This window comes from Zalophus californianus, chromosome 1, assembly GCF_009762305.2.
Source record: "Zalophus californianus isolate mZalCal1 chromosome 1, mZalCal1.pri.v2, whole genome shotgun sequence".
Classification (NCBI taxonomy): Eukaryota; Metazoa; Chordata; class Mammalia; order Carnivora; family Otariidae; genus Zalophus; species Zalophus californianus.
Genome location: NC_045595.1, coordinates 17399085 through 17420447, shown reverse-complemented (window position 1 = coordinate 17420447; position 21363 = coordinate 17399085). Strand labels below are relative to the sequence as shown.

Here is a 21363-nt window from a genome sequence, read left to right as displayed (position 1 = left end):
GAAACTTCGCTTGGCTTGATGGAGAGGTTTTTCTTAAATAGTTCTCAAAAGCTAAGAGATGATCAAGTGTGAATACTTTTTCCCTTTACCCAATTTCCCCAACACCAGGTAACCTTAAAAATTACATAGTATATTTACTACTCCTTGACAGAAATATGTGAGCTGATACTATGGAGATTTCACATTTTAATAACTACAAAAGTTTTAATATTTATACAGTGATGTTAACATGATGGTGGTAGCTTATCCCTTCAACAAAATGCTATTTGTTTCTGCCATATTGCATCATGCTGTTGTGCTTTTCTAAAAGCAGAGAGCTATTTTTATTGCCCTGCCTAATAATGATAAGATGACCAGCATGGAGAGCTGGCTTGTATGGTTACTCCTTGTTGGCTTTCTTTTCATGATTGCAGACAGCATGATTGCTATGGCACAAAGCTATGTTTGGAAAGAAGAAATGAGGTGAATATGTTAATGAATGGTGACCCTTCAACCTTGAATATGTTTATTCTTTTTCCAGTTCTGAAGAATTTTTTGTAGTTTTAGCACCTCTGATTAATTTCAGATTAGACCTACTTTTTTTTTTTCTTTTTTTAAAAGCAGGCTCCATGCCCAGTGTGGAGCCCATTGTGGGGTTTGAACTCAGGACCCTGAGATCTAGACCTAAGCTGAGATCAAGAGTCAACGTTTAACCGACTGAGCCACTCAGGCAACCCTAGACCTATTTTTTTTTTTTAAAGATTTTATTTATTTGAGAGAGAGAGAGCACATGAGAGGGGAGAGGGTCAGAGGGAGAAGCAGACTCCCTGCTGAGCAGGGAGCCCGATGTGGGACTCGATCCCGGGACTCCAGGATCATGACCTGAGCCAAAGGCAGTCGCTTAACCAACTGAGCCACCCAGGCACCCCCCCTTTTTTTTTAAGATTTTATTTATTTATTTGTGAGAGAGAGTAAGCACATGCATGCACAAGCACAGGGAGCGGCAGGCAGAGGGAGAATCAGGCTCGCCTCTGAGCAAGGAGCCCAACTCGGGACTTGATCCCAGAACCCTGGGATCACGACCTAAGCTGAAGGCAGACGCTTAACCGCTGGAGTCAGCCAGGTGTTCCTACTTTTATTAATTCAGTCATACCATCTTAGAATTCTGTTTAGCCAGCCCCTTTGATTTATTTGTTGGTTTTTGTAGTTTTAGCCCATCTTCTGTGTAAAGTAATCCACCAAGAGAAGATAGACATATTGCTTAGACATGGTCCTTCCCCTTTGGGATCTAGCAGTTATAGGAGCCTCTGGCATATACAGCTAAGTATGGTACATATCAGACTGTACTGTTCCAATAGAAATACAGATGAGGTGTTAGTTCTCAATGGTGCTGGGAGAACAGATCTCAGAATGGAATCACAGAAAAGCTGATAGTTGAGGATAGTTGATTTCAAGACTCTGAGAAGTGAGAAAGGAGTGATGAGGATTTGTAGTGTGGAGAGCAGTATGAGCAAGGGCATGTGGTGATAATGTCGGTGATAGGCTTATACAATGGCAGCTGGTCTCGTGTTGACTAAAGTATAGGGAGAGAGCCTCCATGGCAAACCACTGATGGCTGTGGTAGGTCCTAGGGCAGGGCCCTGTAGGATTATGTGACCTGGATATCACACAAAGGAGTTTGGAGTGTTTTTTTCCTAATAGGGGTTGGGGTCCTTTTAAATCAGCTGAGATTTTTTCCCCTGATGTTTAGGACTTCTCCCAATTGCTTTTATACTTTAAGAAGAAAAGGTAAGGCAAAAAAATGGATTTGGGAGTATAGTGATGTCATTGTGTCAGAAAAAACAGAAACTATAAAATTCCAAGATTTTATCAATTCTGTCACACCCTGCTTGTGTTTCTGGTGTTTGCTGGGTCTCCCTTTAGCCTGATCCTCCATCTAGCTTCATTTATAAGTGACTTGTTTCTTCTGGTTCCTTTTTTTGTCCACTGTTAAAGTGAGGGAATTGGAGCCTAGATTATTTGAACTGGTGTTTTCATAAAAGCCTTTAGAGGTCTTAAGTGTTTAGAAATAATTTTTGGAGAGCTGTAGGGAAACTCTGCTGAACGTGTTTGGGTCTTAATTAGACTGAGGAAGAATAAGTGGGATGAAGAGTTAACATTTTAAAAAACTTTTTCCCCCTACAATTCGGGGGCAATTAGGTATTGAGAATTATTTTAAGATTCACTTTTTCTTTTTTTTAAAGATTTTATTTATTTATTTGAGAGAAAGAATGAGAGAGAGAAAGCACATGAGTTGGGGGAGGGTCAGAGGGAGAAGCAGACTCCCTGCCGAGCAGGGAGCCCGATGCGGGACTCGATGCGGAACTCGATCCCGGGACTCCAGGATCATGACCTGAACCGAAGGCAGTGGCTTAACCAACTGAGCCACCCAGGCGCCCGATTCACTTTTTTTTTTTAAGATTTTATTTATTCGTCAGAGCGAGAGAGCACAAATGGGGGTGGGGAACAGGAGTAGGAGAGGGAGAAGCAGGCCCCCTGATGAGCAGGGAGCCCGATGCAGGGCTCGGTCCCAGGACCCTGGGATCACAACCTGAACCAAAGGCAGATGCTTAACCATCTGAGCCACCCGCCCCTTAAGATTCACTCATTTTCTTTTTTTAATTGGAATAAAATAGAAGAGTTGCTTTTAAGGATGGTGATAGCAGAAATGTAAGTGCTGTGTCATTGTCGTCTCTTGTTTTGGCTCACGTTACCAGACTGCAGCAGACATTCATGCTGAGTGGATCACATGGCTAACAGTGGGAGGTAGCTAGTGTAGGTGATTCATCTTGGAGAAATAGCTTTAAATTCACTGGGACAGAAATGTGGTGGGCAGGTGACTGTTTAGAGGTCCAAAATGCATTCGGTCAGGACTGAACACAAACTGCCTGGATAGCTCTTGTAAGTAAGCAAGCTAGGCTTTCAGGCTTGTGCTGCGAGGTTTTATGTATGTGAATATGTGTGTGCATGTGTATGCAGTGTTTTTATGTTTCCAGGACAGGGCTCCCTAAAATAGCAGTGGGAAAAGGAACTCTTTGTTTGGGGAACTACATGGAAGTAAAATTCATGTGCTCTTCCATATAGGAATGTCACTGGGCAGTGGCTTCAGCTATTCTAGTAATCAGGGCTTTCTCCTGTTGCTGATCCTATGATGAACGGGACAAATGGTGGTTCTGAACAGAACCCTGTGGAGCCTGCAAATACCATCAGTTCATAATAGTACAGCTGTTGTCCTTGAAGTGTGTAGGGGGAGGTACCTGGGGGTGGAGACTTTTGATATATTCTGCAGGGGTTTGGGGTTTATTGCTAGGATAGGCAGGATGTTCCTGAGCTGTGCCTTTGCCATTCTGGTTCTGGGGAGGAGCAGGAGAAGTTCAGATTCGCCTCAGGGATCACATGTGCCTGTGACCTGTGTAAGATCTTAGCTGATTCCCATACAGGTCCTTAATAAAGATTTCGTTTTACTTTGAATGAAATACCGTTCTGATTGAAAGTATAAATCAAACTAGTTTTCTAGTTAAATAAATTGAAGCAGAACACAGACAAATACGGGCCAGCTTGCTATGTAACAGACCTCTGAAAGGACTTCATTAAAACCCGTCTGAGGAATAGAGTCCCCATTTAGTAACTGAAAGTTTTCTAGGCAAACTTAAAAAATCTCATGTTGAACATGAAATCTTCGTGATGCGGGCTCTCTACCACCACCATGTCAGATTATAAATGGTCTCTGGAACTGGCTGGGATGCTGGGTTTCTTCCAAGCCTGAGGAACAAGCACTTCATTTTGGTCACAGCACTCTCACTGATGTCCTGGGATAGCAGCTTAGTGTTGGCTTCAGGATTCTCTGCCGTTTACATCAGTCATTTAAAAAAAAAAAAAAGCATAGATGAAAATATTAGCCCCACGTATCTTTTTAGTTCTGTATCTTGTCCATAATTCACTCTCTACCCCCGTTCCCCCCCAGGGCTGACAGAATATCAGTCATTGAGAAAATTCAAGTGAGCATTATGAGCAGTCTTCTGCCTTTAAGAATTATTATTAAATGTTTATTGACTAAGTTGGTTATTTGGAACTCAGAAGCATTTCCCTTGGATAAACAGTGTTATAAATGATAATTTTGTTTCTCACCTCATCCAGGTGACTGTGAAGAAAGTTTTCTAAAACTGACAGGAGGTAATATTTGAAAAGAGCTTGCCTTTGGCATTGTATTACCTCCCTTTCTTTGACCTCCTGGGGCCTCTGGGACCACATACCCTCTCCCTACTTTGATACCTTATCCAAATCTGCTTTGTTCTCTGAAATGTTCCATGTTGCTAAATTAGTATTCTTCCTTTTCACACTAAAACCAAAAAGCTCACATACTTTGCATGGACTTGATCTGTGGGATTAAGAGGAAAGTTAACTTGATAAGAAATAAATTCACACTAAGGTGGAAAGAAGGACCTTCTGGGATTTAAGTCCCCTTACCCCCTTTGAATTGTGAAATAGGATTCCACACTGTTAAAAAGAGCATGCTGGCTACCGCAAATGAATCTTGGTACAGATTTGGCTAATGTGACGGAGTGAAATGAAAATATGACTGTGGTTGTGAAAAGTGTTGCAGTATGTTGGTGGGAATTAGGCTTCTGTTCTTCTTTTTCGTCATGAGTTTCCTTGCTCCACTTTAGCTTCGAAGCAGCACCTTTGGGAAGGCGGAGGGGCCAGGGGGACGGAAGTAGATGCGGAGGACAAAAGGCAGCAACAGGCCCCTTGCAGACTGGATCGCTAATGGTAATGTCTCATCAGACAGAACGAGCACAGGTCTGTAGTGAGTGAGTGACTATAGGTAAGACTGACCTGAGATTCACAAGAGGAATTTGGGGACCTTAAAAAGTTGCCCCTACTTCTGTGTCTTTAAATTAGATATGAACACTAATCTCTATAGACCTAGAAAATAGTTTAGTAACTAATTCCAGAGTTTGTAATCTAAAGTAAACCATACAACAGAGGAGATGCTTTGTGACCGCATCATACCTTCTTATTTACTCTGGATGAGTACATGGTTATTAATAGTCAGAGGGTAGTTAAGAGACCAAAATTCTGTTCTGTGCTTCATCATCTCGTCGTGTCATTTCTTCTTGTCTTCGTTCACATATTTTCAAAACTCTTCTCACCAGATAGTTTCACTCCACGCATGTAGTCAGAATGAAAGATCAGATGTCCAAAGCTCTGTGCTTAAAAACTGTGTGTTCTCTTGGTCCCTGGTTAAATAATATGGGGCTTATTTTCTGGCAGAGTGGTGTCAAGTCTCCTTTGATGTTAGCCAGAACTGGGTGGAGTTTCTTAAGTTCCAGTCAGATACACTCAAGCAGGGCACTGTGCAGCAATGAGTTTGTTTTTAGTCTCTCCCTTTGCCAAAAAGCTTTTGCCTTTTAATAAACCTGAACCCAGTTATAATTGGGAGTGCTTGACATAGAAAAGTCACACATGGCACATTGAGGATCTATATGCAGTTTGTTTATTTCTAACTTAAGTGATGAGTCTAAATTATAAGCATCTTATAGAATAATCAACCTTAGGAATCATTTAACATACCACTCTCATTTTACAGATGAGGGAACTCAGCCCCTGAAGGTGACTCACTGAAAGCTTTTGAGATTAAACTGGTGCCTCAGTGAGGCATAGAAACTTCTGTACCCAGCTTTCTTTTTTGCTTCCTAGCAACAAATCCTTTTAAAGGTAAAACTTTATACAAATAAGAAAGGAATAGTATAAATAGTCAAGAAGAGATAATTTCTTTTTAGTAGGTAGTCCTCATTCACAAGGGTACATTTTTGGATCTTCTGAATATCCAGATTTAAGAATAACATTGCATCATACCCTTTTGTCCATAAATTACATAACTCAACATTTTAAGGCATAATTGAATATTAAGTGACCTTAAATGGTTCTGTAAGTGTGGGATGAAATTCACCCATGAATTCATTAAAATCAATTCTGAAACACTTGCAGAACCAGTTTAACAAACATGTAGAACACTTACCGAATTTATTATACTTGTATATATTTTAGAGTAGAATAACTATAAAATTGAGTCATCTCTTCAATTTATTGAAAACTGGGGCTTTCTGGATAAAAGCCAGAAAGTAGATTGTGTGTGTGTGTGTGTGTGTGTGTGTGTGTGTGTGTGTGTGTAAATCATACTTCTATTTATATGTAGTGACAAGAGAGGAATATCTAAACTGTGTTGATACAGATGCTGGGTGGTTGGCTAGATGCACTCAGAGCCAAATGACCTTCCTGCTTTCCAGCTGTCTAATTTTCTTTCTTAGGCTGAATTTAAGCTGCTATTCATATTCCATGAACCGAATGTGAGCTCAGGAAGTGGTTTGGGAGGTTGCGGTGGGGGTGAAGAGGGAAAGATTACAGTGGGTAAAAAGCTGCCCTTTGAGAATATGCACTCAGATAAATGAGATTGAAAAGATATTGTTGGTTTTGTCTGTATTTTTACCTGTGTCCTAAACTAAGAAGTTTGAGTGGATTGCATGAAAAAGGTGTCCTAGGTATGTATTATGGAAAAAATAGAGCTGTTGTTAAGGATGGTACAGATGTCCTTTCAAGTGCTCTTTGACCTTTAAACTGTCTAATTATAGACATCCTTTATTATTTTTGATTCATAATAGGTTTCAAATGCTAACTGGTAATGATAGTTATCATAAAAAAGGGAAAAGCAGTTACTTTTTATGGAACTTATTGACATTAAATTTGTCAGGCTTTTAAAAAGTTCTTTAATGAGTCATTTTTCAGCACTTTTCCAGGGAGGATCTGGAGAAAATCATACTTTACATGTAAAGTAGCCTGGGGGGCATACAGAATAGGAGTGCCCATCCATATTCATGTGCTGTAAATGGGTTAGATGTGTGCTACTGATGACTATGATAGGAACTTGTGTGTGGAGACAAAGTTGAAGATAGAATGACGGTACTCCTTGGTGTGTATTTCTTTTTCCTTAGTAAATTTTGCTGGAGAGAGGTAGACAGTGGTGGACAGTTTTAAAGGACAGCCTTTAAAAATGGCTCGGAATCATAGTAAATTTTTGCTTTTAAAAATTTGGGTTGAGGAAAGACTATGTGTATTAGTTAAGATTCTTTGGTTGCAAGCAATAGATGGACTAAATTAGGGAGAAGAAAGATGGGAAGGTTGCTCCCTTAGACTTGAGAAAGAAGACAGCAGGACAACTGAACAGCAGCCACTTGGCGGGTTTTCCATCCAGGATATAGTTATGAAATACTCCTTTTCCTGGTCATGTGCCCAACTCCACTGGGCTGGCTGTTGGTGAACATGGGGGGAGATAAGAATAAATTTCCAGCAGACAGAAACAGTAGCTATCATACTATGCAGCTAAGGATTTCTTTCGTTCTTTTAAGATTCATTTATTAATGAGAGAGAGAGAGAGAGAGAGAGAGCGCGTGCACGTTTGCACTGCTGTGCAAGCAAGGGGGGGGATGGGTGCAGAGGGAGAGAGAAAATCCCCAGGCTGACCCAATGTGGGGCTCCATCCCAGGACCTTGAGATCACAACCTGAGGCAAAATCAAGAATGGGATGCTCAACTTACTGAGCCATCCAGGCGCCCTTAGGCAGCTAAGGATTTCTATTTGATTTACCTTTGCCTGCTCAAGAAAGCTCTTATGTTCACTTATCTTTGAGTCTCTTGGAGTCTCCATTAAATTAGACCTTTTGAAAGCATGGTACTTGGAACACTTTTTTTTATTTCCCAGTGTGCTGTGTATGTATTGGGAGCTCAATTTATTTCAGGCCCTTTGGCATTTTTGCTGCACTATTTCTGTATTTTCTGGGCCAGTCACCTGCAGTTTTGCCTGTAGTAGATTATGCTTTTTTTTTTTAAGATTTTATTTATTTGAGAGAGAGAATGAGAGAGAGAGAGAGAGCGCGCACATGAGGGGGGGAGGGGCAGAGGGAGAAGCAGACTCCCCGTCGAGCAGGGAGCCCGATGTGGGACTCGATCCTGGGACTCCAGGATCATGACCCGAGCCGAAGGCAGTCACTTAACCAACTGAGCCACGCAGGCACCCCTATACTTCTTAACTTCAGGTTATGTTTAAAAATAGAGAGCCTGATGTTCTGAAAAGATGGTGACGTACATGACCACACGGGCTGCCACCCCTAGCTAATCAGGGAACATGTCTGTATTTTTCATGCCACCAGGGCTAGGTATAGTTTGGTCAACGGAGCTATCCACAAGAAATTCATGAAGAAGCAGTATTTAACATCAACAAAATAAATCTTTTGTCAGGAGAGGTGACTTCCTGCAATGTAACCTTTTTTTTTAATGGGAATATAATGTAATCGGTATAGTCTTTTTTTTTTTTTTAAGATTTTATTTATATATTTGACAGAGAGATACAGCGAGAGAGGGAACACAAGCAGGGGGGGAGTGGGAGAGGGAGACGCAGGCTTCCCATGGAGCAGGGAGCCCGATGCGGAACTCGATCCCAAGACCCTGGGATCATGACCTGAGCCGAAGGCAGATGCTTCACCGACTAAGCCACCCAGGCGCCCCTCCTTTTGTATATTCTTTTTAAGAATTATTCTGGGACATGATTTGGAAACGTAGATAGATGAGATAGTTGAAAAGTTTATAAGACTTGAAATCAAAAGACCTGGGCGCCTGGGTGGCTCAGTTGGTTAAGCAACTGCCTTCGGCTCAGGTCATGATCCTGGAGTCCCGGGATCGAGTCCCGCATCGGGCTCCCTGCTCAGCGGGGAGTCTCCTTCTCCCTCTGACCCTCTTCCCTCTCGTGCTCTCTATCTCTCATTCTCTCTCTCTCTCTAATAAATAAATAAATTCTTAAAAAAAAAATCAAAAGACCTGATTTGAGTCTTACTGGCTGTAACTTTGGATAAATTGATTTTTTTTATACTTTTAAATTTTTTTATTAATGAAAAGGACGAAATGGCTCTTGCTCTGTCTACTTCCGAGAGATGTGAGAGAGTGTTTACTTCGGGTAAGACTGTTAACTCAGCTTTCATTTCTAATCTGTGAAATGAGGGAACCTCTTCGAGCTCTCAAGTTTTAGATTTTATTTCTTTTTTTGTTTAGAACACCTGGGAAGAGTTTCTAGGGATGTGTTTCCCTTTGCACAGTGCTCATCTTATGCAACTTTTTCCCCCCTTAACCAGGCATTTGCAGTGGTGCAAAATGGCTGACCTCAGTCTTGCAGATGCATTAACAGAGCCACCTCCAGAAATTGAGGAAGAGATAAAACGGGACTTTATTGCCACGCTGGAGGCAGAGGCCTTTGATGATGTCGTGGGAGAAACTGTTGGAAAAACAGACTATATTCCTCTCCTGGATGTTGATGAGAAAACCGGGAATTTGGAGTCAAAGAAGAAACCATGCTCAGATACTAGCCAGGTTGAAGGTAAGTGGTTAAGCCAAGCTACTGAGAAAGCAGATTAGGGATTATGCTTTGGGTCATAATCTTAGAAACTTTGAGGAAACTGAACTGAGTTTTTTTAGTATAGGTTGATCACTTTCTCTTTATCTAAATTTCTGTTAGAAACCAAAGATGTAGGTTCATTCATTACCCTTTAGTTGAGTGTGTGTTCATGAAACTGTAGATTACTTTTAATCTAAAGGTTTCTTCTGTAAAGTCTCAACTACTGTATAATCTGCCTAATTTCCTAGATTAACTGTCTGCTGTGCCTTTACTTGGAGGAAAGTAGCTTTGTAGAAAGTCAGATATATAAAATTCTGTGTTTACATCAAGACTGAATTTGGAATGGAACCAGATACCACTTGTTGTCTTTAGGAGTAATTGCAGGTCAGGATTAAACCATGGATTAAATCTTTTTTTTTTAAATTTTATTTTATTATGTTACTCACCATATATTACATCATTAGTTTTTTTTTTTAAGATTTTATTCATTTATTTGACAGAATTGATGGAGATAAAGTTGTACTATTACCGGGTTCTTTTAATATCAGTAGGATCTGTTTTATGCCCCCTCTTTCATTCATTATATTGGTAATTTGTGTCCTCTCTTTTTTCTTGATGAGTCTGGGTAGAGTTTTATTGATTATTGATGTTTTTAAAGATCCAGCTTTTGGTTTCACAGATTTTTTTCCCCCTATTTTTCTACTTTCAATTTCTGCTCATATCTTTTAATATTTCCTTCCTTCTGCTTGCTTTGGGTTGATTTGGTCATTTTCTGTTTTTTGTTAAGGTGGCAGTTTAGATCATTGATTTGAAACATTTCTTCTTTTCATAATTGATACAAAATACTGTATTAGTCTAAGGTAACTGGAAATTTGTCCCTTTTGTCTGCCTTCACCCATTTTGCCAACCCTCCACCTCCCACCGTTGGCAACCATTTAAAATGTTACAAATTTCCCTCTAATCATGGTTTTATATGTGTCCCATAGATTTTGGTGTGTTATGTTTATAATTGTAATTCAGTTCAAAATATTTTCTAATTTCCCTTCTGAATTCCTTTTGAGCCATGGGTTATTGAGAAATGTGTTAATTTCTCAATATTTGGAGATTTTCCAGATACCTTACTATAACTGATTTTTAGTTTAATTCTTTTGTGGTCAGAAGACATCCTTCGAAATTTCAGTTCATTTCAGCTTGTCATGGTTTATTGTATGGTCCAGAATATGGCCTGTCATGGTCAGTGTTCTGTGAGCACTTGAAATAATATGATGCTGTTACTGTGTGGAGTACTCTTTTTATGTCAATTGAGTCTACTTGGTTGACAATGTTGTTAAGGTTTGCTGTATCCTTACTGACTTTGTATCTACTTGTAATGATTTCTGAGAGGGAGAGATGTTGAGGTCTCCACAGAATTTTGTTGATTTGTTTCTTTCTCCTTTCTGTTCCACCAATTTTTATTTCATGTATTTTGAAGATCTGTAGTTGACATACAGGGTTATGTTAGTTTCAGGTGCACAATATGGTGATTCAGCACTTCCATATATTACTCAGTGCCCATCAAGATAAGTGTGCTCTTAATCCCCTTCACCCATGATTGTTACATCTTCTCCATGAATTGACCCTCTTATCGTTATGTAGTGTCTTCATTATTTTTGGTAATATTGTTTGTTCTGAAGTCTCGATTTTGTCCTACTAATATAGCTACTGGAGCTTCCTTTTGTTTAGTGTTGACACGGTATTACCTGTCTGTATCCTTTTACTTTCAGTGCATTTCTTTATTAATATTTAATAAAAGTGGGTTTCTTGTAGACAGAATATAGATGGGTCTTGCTTTTGTGTCCAGTCTGAAGATCTGTCTTTTCATTGGTATTTTAGACTGTATTTAATGTGATTATTGATATGGTTGGATTTAAATCTGTCATTTTGCTAGTTGCTTTCTATTTCTTCCTTCTGTTCTTTATTCTGTTTTTCTTTCTGTAAAAAAAAAACAAATATTGCATTAATTCAATATTTTTTATGATTTTGTTTTTAACTTCAGTATTGGCTTATTATGTATATTTGCTTTATATTTGGGGTGCCTGGGTGGCTCAGTCAGTTGGGCATCTGACTCTTGATTTCCCCTTGGATCATGATCGCAGTGTCTTGGGATCAGGCCCATGTGGGGCTCTGCACTTGGCATGGAGTCTGCTTGGGATTCTCTCCCCTGCCTCCCCTTGCCCCTCCCCTTGCTCCCCTTGCTCAACCTTGGCGCTCTCTCTAAATAAATGAATGAATAAAGTCTTTAAATTAAAATTGTTTTTTTTTTTTTTAAGATTTTATTTATTTATTTTAGAGGGAGAGATAGCGAGAGAGGGAACACAAGCAGGGGGAGTGGGAGAGGGAGAAGCAGGCTTCCCCGCAGAGCAGGGAGCCCGATGCGGGGCTCGATCCCGGGCTCGATCCCAGGACTCTGGGATCATGACCTGAGCCGAAGGCAGATGCTTAACGACGACTGAGCCACCCAGGCGCCGTATTTGACCTATTGTTTATAGTGTAATCCCTTCCAGCTTGCCGTCCAGTAATATTGTACCACTTCATGTATAGTGTAAGATTCCATGCAAAACAGTAAATGTCCAATTCCTCTTGCATTTTTTGTTTTACTGTCATACACCTAATTTTACATATGTTAATAACCTACATTGTTACTCTTTTTTTTAGATTGTCAATTATCTTTCAGATTAAAATTTTGGGAAATAACCTTTTATAATTATTCTAATTTTGACCATCTTGGGCACTCTTTATTTCTTTGTATAGATCCAGATTTCTATCTAGTACCATACTTCTAATGCCTGAAAGAGTTCTTTTAAGATTTCTTTTTTTGGGGGGGGGATTTTTCTTTTCTTTTTTAATTAATTAATTTTATTTTATTTTTTTAAAGATTCTATTTATTTGACAGAGAGAGAGACAGTGAGAGAGGGAACACAAGCAGGGGGAGTGGGAGAGGGAGAAGCAGGCTTCCTGCCGAGCAGGGAGCCCGATGCGGGGCTCGATCCCAGGACCCTGAGATCATGACCTGAGCCGAAGGCAGTCGCTTAACCAACTGAACCACCCAGGCACCCCTTCTTTTTTAATTTAATTTAATTTTATTATGTTATGTTAGTCACCATACAGTACATTATTAAGTTTTGATGTAGTGTTCCATGATTCATTGTTACTTTTAACATTTCTTACAGCACAGGTCTTTTAGCAATGCATTATTTCAGCTTTGGTTTATGAAAAACAAGCATTCAGTTTTGGAAGATACCTCTCCAAAGTGTATATTCTTTGTGACTTTTTTCTTTCATTTAGGAAAATTAGTCTTCCCACTTGGATAGTTGGTGATGAGAAGTCTGTTATAATCTTTTTTTTTTAAAGATTTTATTTAATTATTTGAGAGAGAGAGTGAGCGAGCATGAACAGGGTGAGGGGCAGAGGGAGAAGCAGACTCCCTGCTGAGCAGGGAGCCTGACGTGGGTTCGATCCCAGGACCCCAAGATCATGAACTGAGCTGAAGGCAGACGCTCAGCTGACTGAGCCACCCAGGTGCCCCAAGTCTGTTATAATCTTGATCTTTGTTCCTTTTTGCCCCTCTGGCTGCCTTTAGAATTTTATCTTTATCTTTGGTTTTTGGCAGTTGGAATATGTTGTGTTTAGGTTGTATCTTGGTATTTGTCCTGCTTGAGGTTCTCTGAGCTTGATCTGAGCTTTGATGTGGTTCATGAAGTTTGGAAGTTTTTGGATTGTTATCTTTTAAAATTGTTTCTTTGCCTTACTCTTTATCTTTTCTCCTGGGATTCCAGTGACATTTTTATTAGATTTTGGGTATTGCTTCACAGCTCCTGGATGCTTCCCCCTGCCTTTGTTTTCTGTTTCATTTGGGTATTTTCTTTTGACCTATTTTCAAGTTCTCTGATTCCCCCCCACCTTTGCCCCCCAGCTTTCATTGAATCTAATGTGGAGCCCTCAGCACTCTTTAGTAGCTTCTCTGGTTTTAATCTCTAGCATTTCTATTTGACTCTTTCTTATAGTCTCTTCTGGCTCTCTGCTGAAGTTCCCCATCTGTTTGTGCATATTTTGATCTTTGCCACTATAGACTTTAACAATATTCATAATTATTTTAAGTCTCTTGTCTGCTAAATTTGAACATCTGGGTCATTTCTCAGTCTGATTGTTTTGTCTCTTGACAGTGGTTGTTTTTTGGGGGGCACTTTTTATGTGTCTCTTAATTTTTGAGTGAATGCTGGACTTCACAGGTAAAACAGTAGTGACTGAGATTAAAAAAAAAATTTATGCCTGGAAGTAGGCATGTCTTTTCTTTCACTAGGTAGTTAATATCAAGGGTTGAGTCTGTTTAGGCTAGGGCAGAGTTAGGTTTGAGTTTCGTTGTTACTATGATTGTCTTCAGTGCAGTACTGGCTTCAAATTCCTCTATTCCTTGTGCTTAGAGCCAGGAGTGCGGTGCTGAAAGGTTTCTCTCGATGTTCTTGTTCCACTCTTAGCTTTTGGTCTCCCTGTGCACCTGTGCCCTTGAAGGGTGTTTGTCCATGTGCTAGCCCCTCCCTTATCAGAAAGGGCTAGCCTGGAAGTAGACAGGAGTTTGTCATCTTTGGTTTTGGGTCCTGGCTTAGGCTTAATCCTGTGTGCATGTTGAGTCTTTCTCAGTAATATCCCTCTTACAGTGGGAGGGTCTTCTAATGGTATCCTGCAGGATCCTGGGTAAGACTTACTGCTCCTCCCCTAGGGTAAGAGGATATTTTCTTCACTCTTTCCCCAGCTGCAGTGGGTCTTTACCCAGGACCTGGGGTTGACAGGGTTTGGCACTCCACCCCCCCCCCCCCCCGCCCCACCCAGCAGCTCAGCTTTTGTTTGTGTAGAATAGAAGGGTGGCGTGGGCTGGGGAGGTCAGGGCTGCACACCTTTCCTCTAGTGGTGGCTTTCTCCCAAGTCTGCAGAAGGACACTTTCCCACTCTGCTTGCGGTCTTATGAGCATCTGGTAAATATCTGTATAGGCAGACCTGCAAGTGGTGTGAACTCCCCTTGCGTCTGTGGATGCCAGGGACCCTATACTCTCATGCAACCCTTCACTTAGCCTTCAGCCTATCATTAAACTTTTTAGTTGAATTCTTCTTACCTGCTGGTGTTACACCGCACATCTCTTCCTCACATGCTCTGACATAGGACAGCCAGTGCTTATCTCCCTGTCTTCTGGAGGGCCATGTCTTGCTTTGGATTTCATTTTCTGTTTTCCTTTAGCAATGCTTCAACCACCTGGGACTCAGCTTAGGTGGGTGAGGATAATGATGTGGCAGCAGTAGATTTTCTTACGCTTCATCTTGGGTGACTTGTGTACCATTAACTTAACCCCAGAAGAGGAAAGTTTTTTAAGAAACTATTTTGCTTATAAAAATTATTACATTTTCCCTAATATTTTTAGTATGTGAATAACCTGTAGTTAAGTACTATAATTAAAAGTTCATTAATTCAGGGAGACTACTCTAGAAATTGATAACAGTGATTACTGCAGAAGAAGTAGCTGGCTGGAGTGTAGGGATGGGAGGGAGCCTTAGTTTTAGTTTATGCCTTTGGACCAGTTGGGTGTTGTATACGTGCATTTACTTATTAACCTGTTCAAAAAGAATAATATAATTTATAATTACAGGAGAACTAAATTACAAGTTTCTAATTTTTTTCATACGACCTTGTTTGTAGAAGGTTTGGTTAAGAATAAGTGGGAGAGGGGCTCCTGGGTGGCTCAGTCATTAAGCGTCTGCCTTCGGCTCAGGTCGTGATCCCAGGGTCCTGGGATCGAGCCCCGCATCGGGCTCCCTGCTCCGCGGGAAGCCTGCGTCTCCCTCTCCCACTCCCCCTGCTTGTGTTCCCTCTCCCACTGTGTCTCTGTCAAAAAATAAATAAAATCTTAAAAAAAACAATAAGTGGGATTAGGAGAGGTGACTGGAGACATTGAGGAAGAAAGGAAAATAATTTCTTAATTTGGTCTTGCAGAGATCTAGGGCAGTGAGTACACTCTCAGTGAATGGGGGCTTCTCTACTGTGAGTCTGATTTTTATAGATTATCAGATTGATGGATTTTGCCCAAAGGATAGGTTTCGTGTTTGTGTTTTGCTTGGAGAACGTTCTAAGTAGATCTTTTTTCTTCTGAATACCTCTTCAGAAGTGATGGAAGGGCCCTAGACTTCATTATTTCATGTTTAAACTTCATTACTTCATTATTTCATGTACATCCAACTTTAAGTTTGATTTTGTTATTGGATGAGATTCAGTAAATTATCACTGGAGCTCTGGATGTGATTTTGCAGCAGGCTCAGGCAGGCCAGCCAGAGGAAATTGATCAACCACTTTCTTGCATCTAGGATAGAAAGGGCAGTTGAATGGGTTACATGTAAAGAACTTTTTGGATAGTGGTGTTTCTATTTCTTTTAATTCTCACATGCCCACTCTAATTGCCCTCAACTTAAAAAGAGGGGTAAGCAAGCAGGCTGCCTTTATGATACTTAACACAGAGTAGGAAGAGTTGCTCCCCACTCCCCACCACGAACAGTTCCTGCCCCAGACCTGGAAACAGTGTTATTTTTCAAGCCTTGTTACTACTGGATTTGTCATTGTTTTTAGGTCTTTTTTGTGGATACGTATACTCTTTTCCATTTTACCCCATTCAGTTTTGTTTCCATGAGTATTTTTATTTTCTTATTGCCCCCATAAAACGTCTAAATAGCCAAACACCTTGAAATAAAACTGGTATCATATTACTTCTAAAATGCCTGTCACCTTGGGAAACAGTTCTCAAAATACTTTTTTGGATATATGTATTGATTTTTTTTCTTCTTTGGAGATGTTATCTAGATCAGCTCTATGTGGCTCTCTTTTCTAGGCCAGGGAAACAAAAGACAGCTTTCTCATATATGAATAACAGAACAATCATACTTTTGTGACTTATTCAAAACATTGTTGTAGATGTTTGAATGAGCATCAGCACATTGTTGATGCTTAGACACAAATAATTGGCAAATTTGTGAACAAGTCACTTAATTTTTCTGAACTCTGTGCTTAGATAGTTCTGCTTGTGGGAGTGAGAGAATATCTTCTCCCCAGCATTCCAGGAGGTTTTCACGGCTAAGAACTTGTTTCTATTAAATTTATTTTTAAAGATTTTATTTATTTATCCAAGAGAGAAAGAGAATGAGAGAGAGAGAGAGTGGGGAGGGCGAGGGGTAGAGGGAGAAGCTAACTCCTTGCTGAGCAAGGAGCCGGATGTGGGACTCCATCCCAGGACCCGGGATCACAATCCGAGCCGAAGGCAGACGCTTAACCACTGAGCCACCCAGGTGCCCTCTATTAAATGTTTTTTTTTTTTTAAGATTTTATTTATTTATTTGAGAGAGAGAGAATGAGAGACAGAGAGCACGAGAGGGAAGAGGGTCAGAGGGAGAAGCAGACTCCCTGCTGAGCAGGGAGCCCAATGCGGGACTCGATCCCTGGACTCCAGGATCATGACCTGAGCCGAAGGCAGTCGCTTAACCAGCTGAGCCACCCAGGCGCCCTATTAAATGTTTTAACATAGGACAGTGGTTCTCCAAGTGTGGTCCTTGGACCAGCAGTATCCTATCACTTGGGCCCACATGGAATCAGAAACTCTGGGTATGTCTGTGTTTTAACAAGCCCTTGCAGGTGACTTTCAGGCACCCAAGATGAGAAACATTGATCAGGAGAAAGGGCCAAAGTAAGTCCCAGAAAGGATGATAGCTAGGTAACTGCCGAGGGAGTTCTTGTCAGCGGCTGGGCCTTCTGTCACAGAGCATCGCAGCCAACTTTATTGGCCACCAGAGGGCGGTGTTGGAACACGCCTGACTTTTTGCACTAGACGGTGCCCTTGCACTGCGATCATGCTGAATCCCCCCATTTTGCCCCAGGTGACTAACTGTGGCAGTCTTCCTCACAGCACACATGCCCTCTCAGCTTCTTGCTACTAACCTTAGCCAAATTGGTTTGCCAGCTATCGGACTCTGAAGTCACTTGAGAGAGGAGATTTAACAAAACAATAAATTTGAATATCTTTATTTTTCAGCATGTGATTAGTTTAAAAAACTTGTGTTGTTTTCAGTGCTGTAGGTGTTTAGATGAGAAAGTTTTCATTTCATGAAATGGGTGTCCCTCTGGGGGAATCAGAGAAAGAAAGAGAGTGTAACATCTTTTGAATTAGGACTTACCCGCTAACGTACAGTGACCTTCTTTCCTACTCTACAACCTAATTGTTGGGGCACCTGGATTGTGCAGTTGGTTGAGTGTCTGACTCTTGGTTTCAGCTCAGGTCATGATCTCAGGGTGGTGGGGTCAGGCTCCATTCTCAGCTCAGAGCCTACTCGAGACTCTCTTCCCCCTCTGCCCCTCCCGCTCTTTTTTTTTTCTTTATCTCTCTAAAATAAATAAATCTTTAAATAAATAAAAATAAAAAATAAAACCTATTGTTTTTATGTTATAATGTTCTTTGTTTGGGGTTGTTTTGATTCTTCTCTCCTGGGCTTGGATTTTTTTTTTTTTTTTTAAGACTGTTAGGTGTTATATGTATGGTAGTATCTGAGTCTCTCTTATTTTCTTCTGACCAAGGATCCTTGTTTGGCTTTTATTTTATTCTGGTGAGTTGCTTATTTCTTAGACTCACAGTTATTACGTAGTATACTGATGTCACTTAAGCTAGATTAAAATAATTTCATTGTTCTCTCAAGGTTACTTTAAAGTTTAGTGGTTAATCTGTAGTCTCCAGTTTGATCAATCTAGAGCTGATCTATCTGTAGTTAATAACAATGAGAAGAATAATAGTTGTTAACGTTTACTTAACACTCTACAGTTGGCACAGTACCGCCTCCAGTATTATTAGTCCTCGTGATAACCATGGGGGTTAGATATGATCCCATTTTCCAGGGGAGGCTATTAAGGATTAGAAAGCACAGGGAGTTGGATTTGATCATTTGGTTAATAGTGACAGACCACAATTGCACCCAGATCTCCTGATTTTAAACCTGGTGTTCTTTCAGTGAAACCATACCGTCTTCATGGATGCACACTTTCTGCTTAATTCAGTCTTACAGATGCTATTTTTCAAAACTAAAGATTCACTTATTTAACTCAGGGCGCAATTATTAGACATGTAAGTGCTGTCTTCAGGAAATACAAATGCGAGTCTTACTTCATCTGTATGAAGAACTTGAGCTTTGAACCTGAGCATTGTAAAGTTTTCCACTTTCTCAGACAACTCTTTTCACATCTTTCTGTTCCAACCTCCAGCACTTAACTCTCCTGTTCATATTCTCAGCCAAAGACTTCTATAATTATAGCAAAGAATCAATAGACTCAGTCAGAAGAGAACTTCTGCACAGTCCCCCCCGCTGCATCCCCTCCTAACCTGCCGCCCCTGTGCCCTTTGCTCTTACTGCCGGTGTTCGGGCGAGCTGTGCTCTCAACTCAGGGCCCTGCTACAAGCAGTTGTCTCTTCTGTCTCCTGCACCAGCAGTTCCTCTCATTCATCAGCATCAAACATGCCATAATTTTTCCCTTCAATAAGAAAATCCTGCCTCAACCAGCTGCCCATCTCATTTACTTCTTCTTTTTCTTGCTCCTTGGAAAAAGGTGGATCTAGGACATGTCTGGTTCTGCCTGGAGCCCCCTCCCATCCTGTAGTCACCCCTGCCATACCACCCAAACTGCTGCTTTCACAGCGCTAATGAGGAATCCTGGATGGCCGCAAGGGTTTTAGCACGAGCAACTGAAAGGAAGGAATTGCCATCAATTTGAGATTGGGAAGGCTCTAGAAAGAGTAGATTTTGAGGGGAATGTAAGAAATTGAGGGAATTGGTGGGAGTTGTCAAGTGTGAGTTACATGACAGCAGAGAAGATCTTCAAGTGGAGAAGAGCAGTGGGCAGCTAGATAAGAGCCTGGAGTTCAGAGGAGAGTTCTGGGCTAGAGATACCAGTCTGGAGGTTGATGATATTTAAAGCTTTGGCTAGAGGTAGTAGTGGTAAAGCATGTCATTTTCAGAATGTTTTAGTTTTGCCACATAAAAATAAGTTACACCACTCTGTTCAGTGTATCCAAATGCTTCAAAATATATAGCATTTTGATTCTCATCATCATCTATTTTAAAAATGCATGAGCAAGCTGTTCTTTATCATTGGAAATGTAAATCCTTCTTTTGATTCCTTGAACTCTTATTTTTCCTCTGTGTCTCTCATACACGTTTATCTTGGTATAATACATTTTATACTTGAAAGGTTTTTCTTGATTGTTTTTTTTTAAACAAAATATGTATATAAGCTTAAATTTTAATTTAAAAAAGTTCCTGTAGGGGCGCCTGGGTGGCTCAGTCAGTTAAGCGTGTACCTTCAGCCCAAGTCATGATCCGAGGGTCCTGGAATCGAGTCCCACATCGGGCTCCCTGCTCAGCGGGAAGCCTGCTTCTCTTTCTCCCTCTGCCTGCCGCTCTGTCTACTGTGCTCTCTATCTCTCTGTCAAATAAAATAAAATTTTAAAAAATCTTACAAAAAAAAAGTTCCTGTAATCATAGTTTTTAAGTATTAATTTGGTCCAGAAGAAAAATTATTATCACAGTTACTAGTAGTATACAACTGATCACATATATTACAATTTTTGATAAATCATAACTAACCATAAAAGTTGAATTTGATTGGAAATGTTTTACTTTTTTTTTAAACTTCAATTTATTTATTTATTTATTTATTTTTTAAGATTTTATTTATTTGACACAGAGAGAGAGAGACACAGCGAGAGAGGGAACACAAGCAGGGGGAGTGGGAGAGGGAGAAGCAGGCTTCCCGCTGAGCAGGGAGTCCAATGCGGGGAAATGTTTTTCTTAATGATGGGGATTTATATTTTTCTCAGATCATGAATCTGTGGGTCATTATTTTTTGCTGGGATGAGAGAGAATTTAGCAATTTCTGTTGCTATTTGTTTAAAAAAGATTTATTTATTTTAGAGAGTGTGCATGCAAACTCTCTAAAGGGGAGGGGAGGGGGCAGAGGGAGACAGAATCTCACGATGACTCTCTCTGAGTGTGGAGCCTGACATGGGGTTCAAACCCAAGACCCTGAGAGCATGACCTGAGCTCATGACCTGAGCTGAAATCAAGAGTTGGATGCTCAACTGACTGAGCCACCCAGGCGCCCCTATTCCTATTGTTTTGATAGACATAATAGCTGGAAAACTTTAATCACGTAGCTAAGTATGTGGGAATGGAAGTCTTATTATGGCAATATCCTCCGTTCTTTGAGTTAGATGTTAAGAATTCCATAAGTCAGTATCATTAGAAATTACTTTCAGTTAGAAATTATTTTCAGCGCGTCCTATCAGAAGGCAACTACGTTATGACCTCTTTTAATTTTGATGAAAGCAAAGAATTGGAAACTATTTAATTTGCAAGAGGATTTGTTACTCGGTGATTAGATAATGCACTTTGTTCAGGGGCTTGCTTTTGTTTTCATGAATCTGGGATGTTTTCTTTCATCCTTCTGAGGGAAATGAGGTAGTTTTTTTTTTTTTTTTTAAAGTCTCCTATTTTCTGTATCAACATTGTTTCCCTGAGTGATATTTATTCTTTTTGAATGTGATGCCTTACTTTTTTTGGGAATAGTGTTCCTCCATTATTTGGCAGTACTATCTGAGATTCTCCCACCTGCCTCTTACAGGGATATAACCGTGCTGCCAGGTGGGGTGTGAGGGCTCTCCATTCCATCTGGGGGTCAGCACAAGGCCGACTTGTGCCGTGAGGGAAGGAAAGTGTGGGGGTAATGGGGACTGGCTTGATAGCTTTTAATGGAGTCCTCATCATTCCTGCTGTTTGTAAGCATAGAGGACTTTG

General features: G+C 40.5%; 1 protein-coding gene across 17 annotated transcripts in view; it reads left to right on the top strand.

Annotated features, from left to right (window-relative positions):
• MAP4 (microtubule associated protein 4) overlaps positions 1-21363 on the top strand; it is a 187210-nt gene that overhangs the window by 60113 nt on the left and 105734 nt on the right. For 14 of the 17 annotated variants that reach the window (XM_035722472.1, XM_035722471.1, XM_035722462.1 and 11 more), the window contains exon 3: positions 9200-9441. In XM_035722472.1, coding sequence (XP_035578365.1) covers positions 9219-9441 — 223 coding nt within the window. In that variant the 5' untranslated portion in view covers positions 9200-9218. Of the gene's footprint in view, positions 1-2818; positions 2920-4178; positions 4192-4685; positions 4789-9199; positions 9442-21363 lie in introns of those variants that run through there. The other 3 variants (XM_035722448.1, XM_035722447.1, XM_035722449.1) reach the window with 3 other exon arrangements.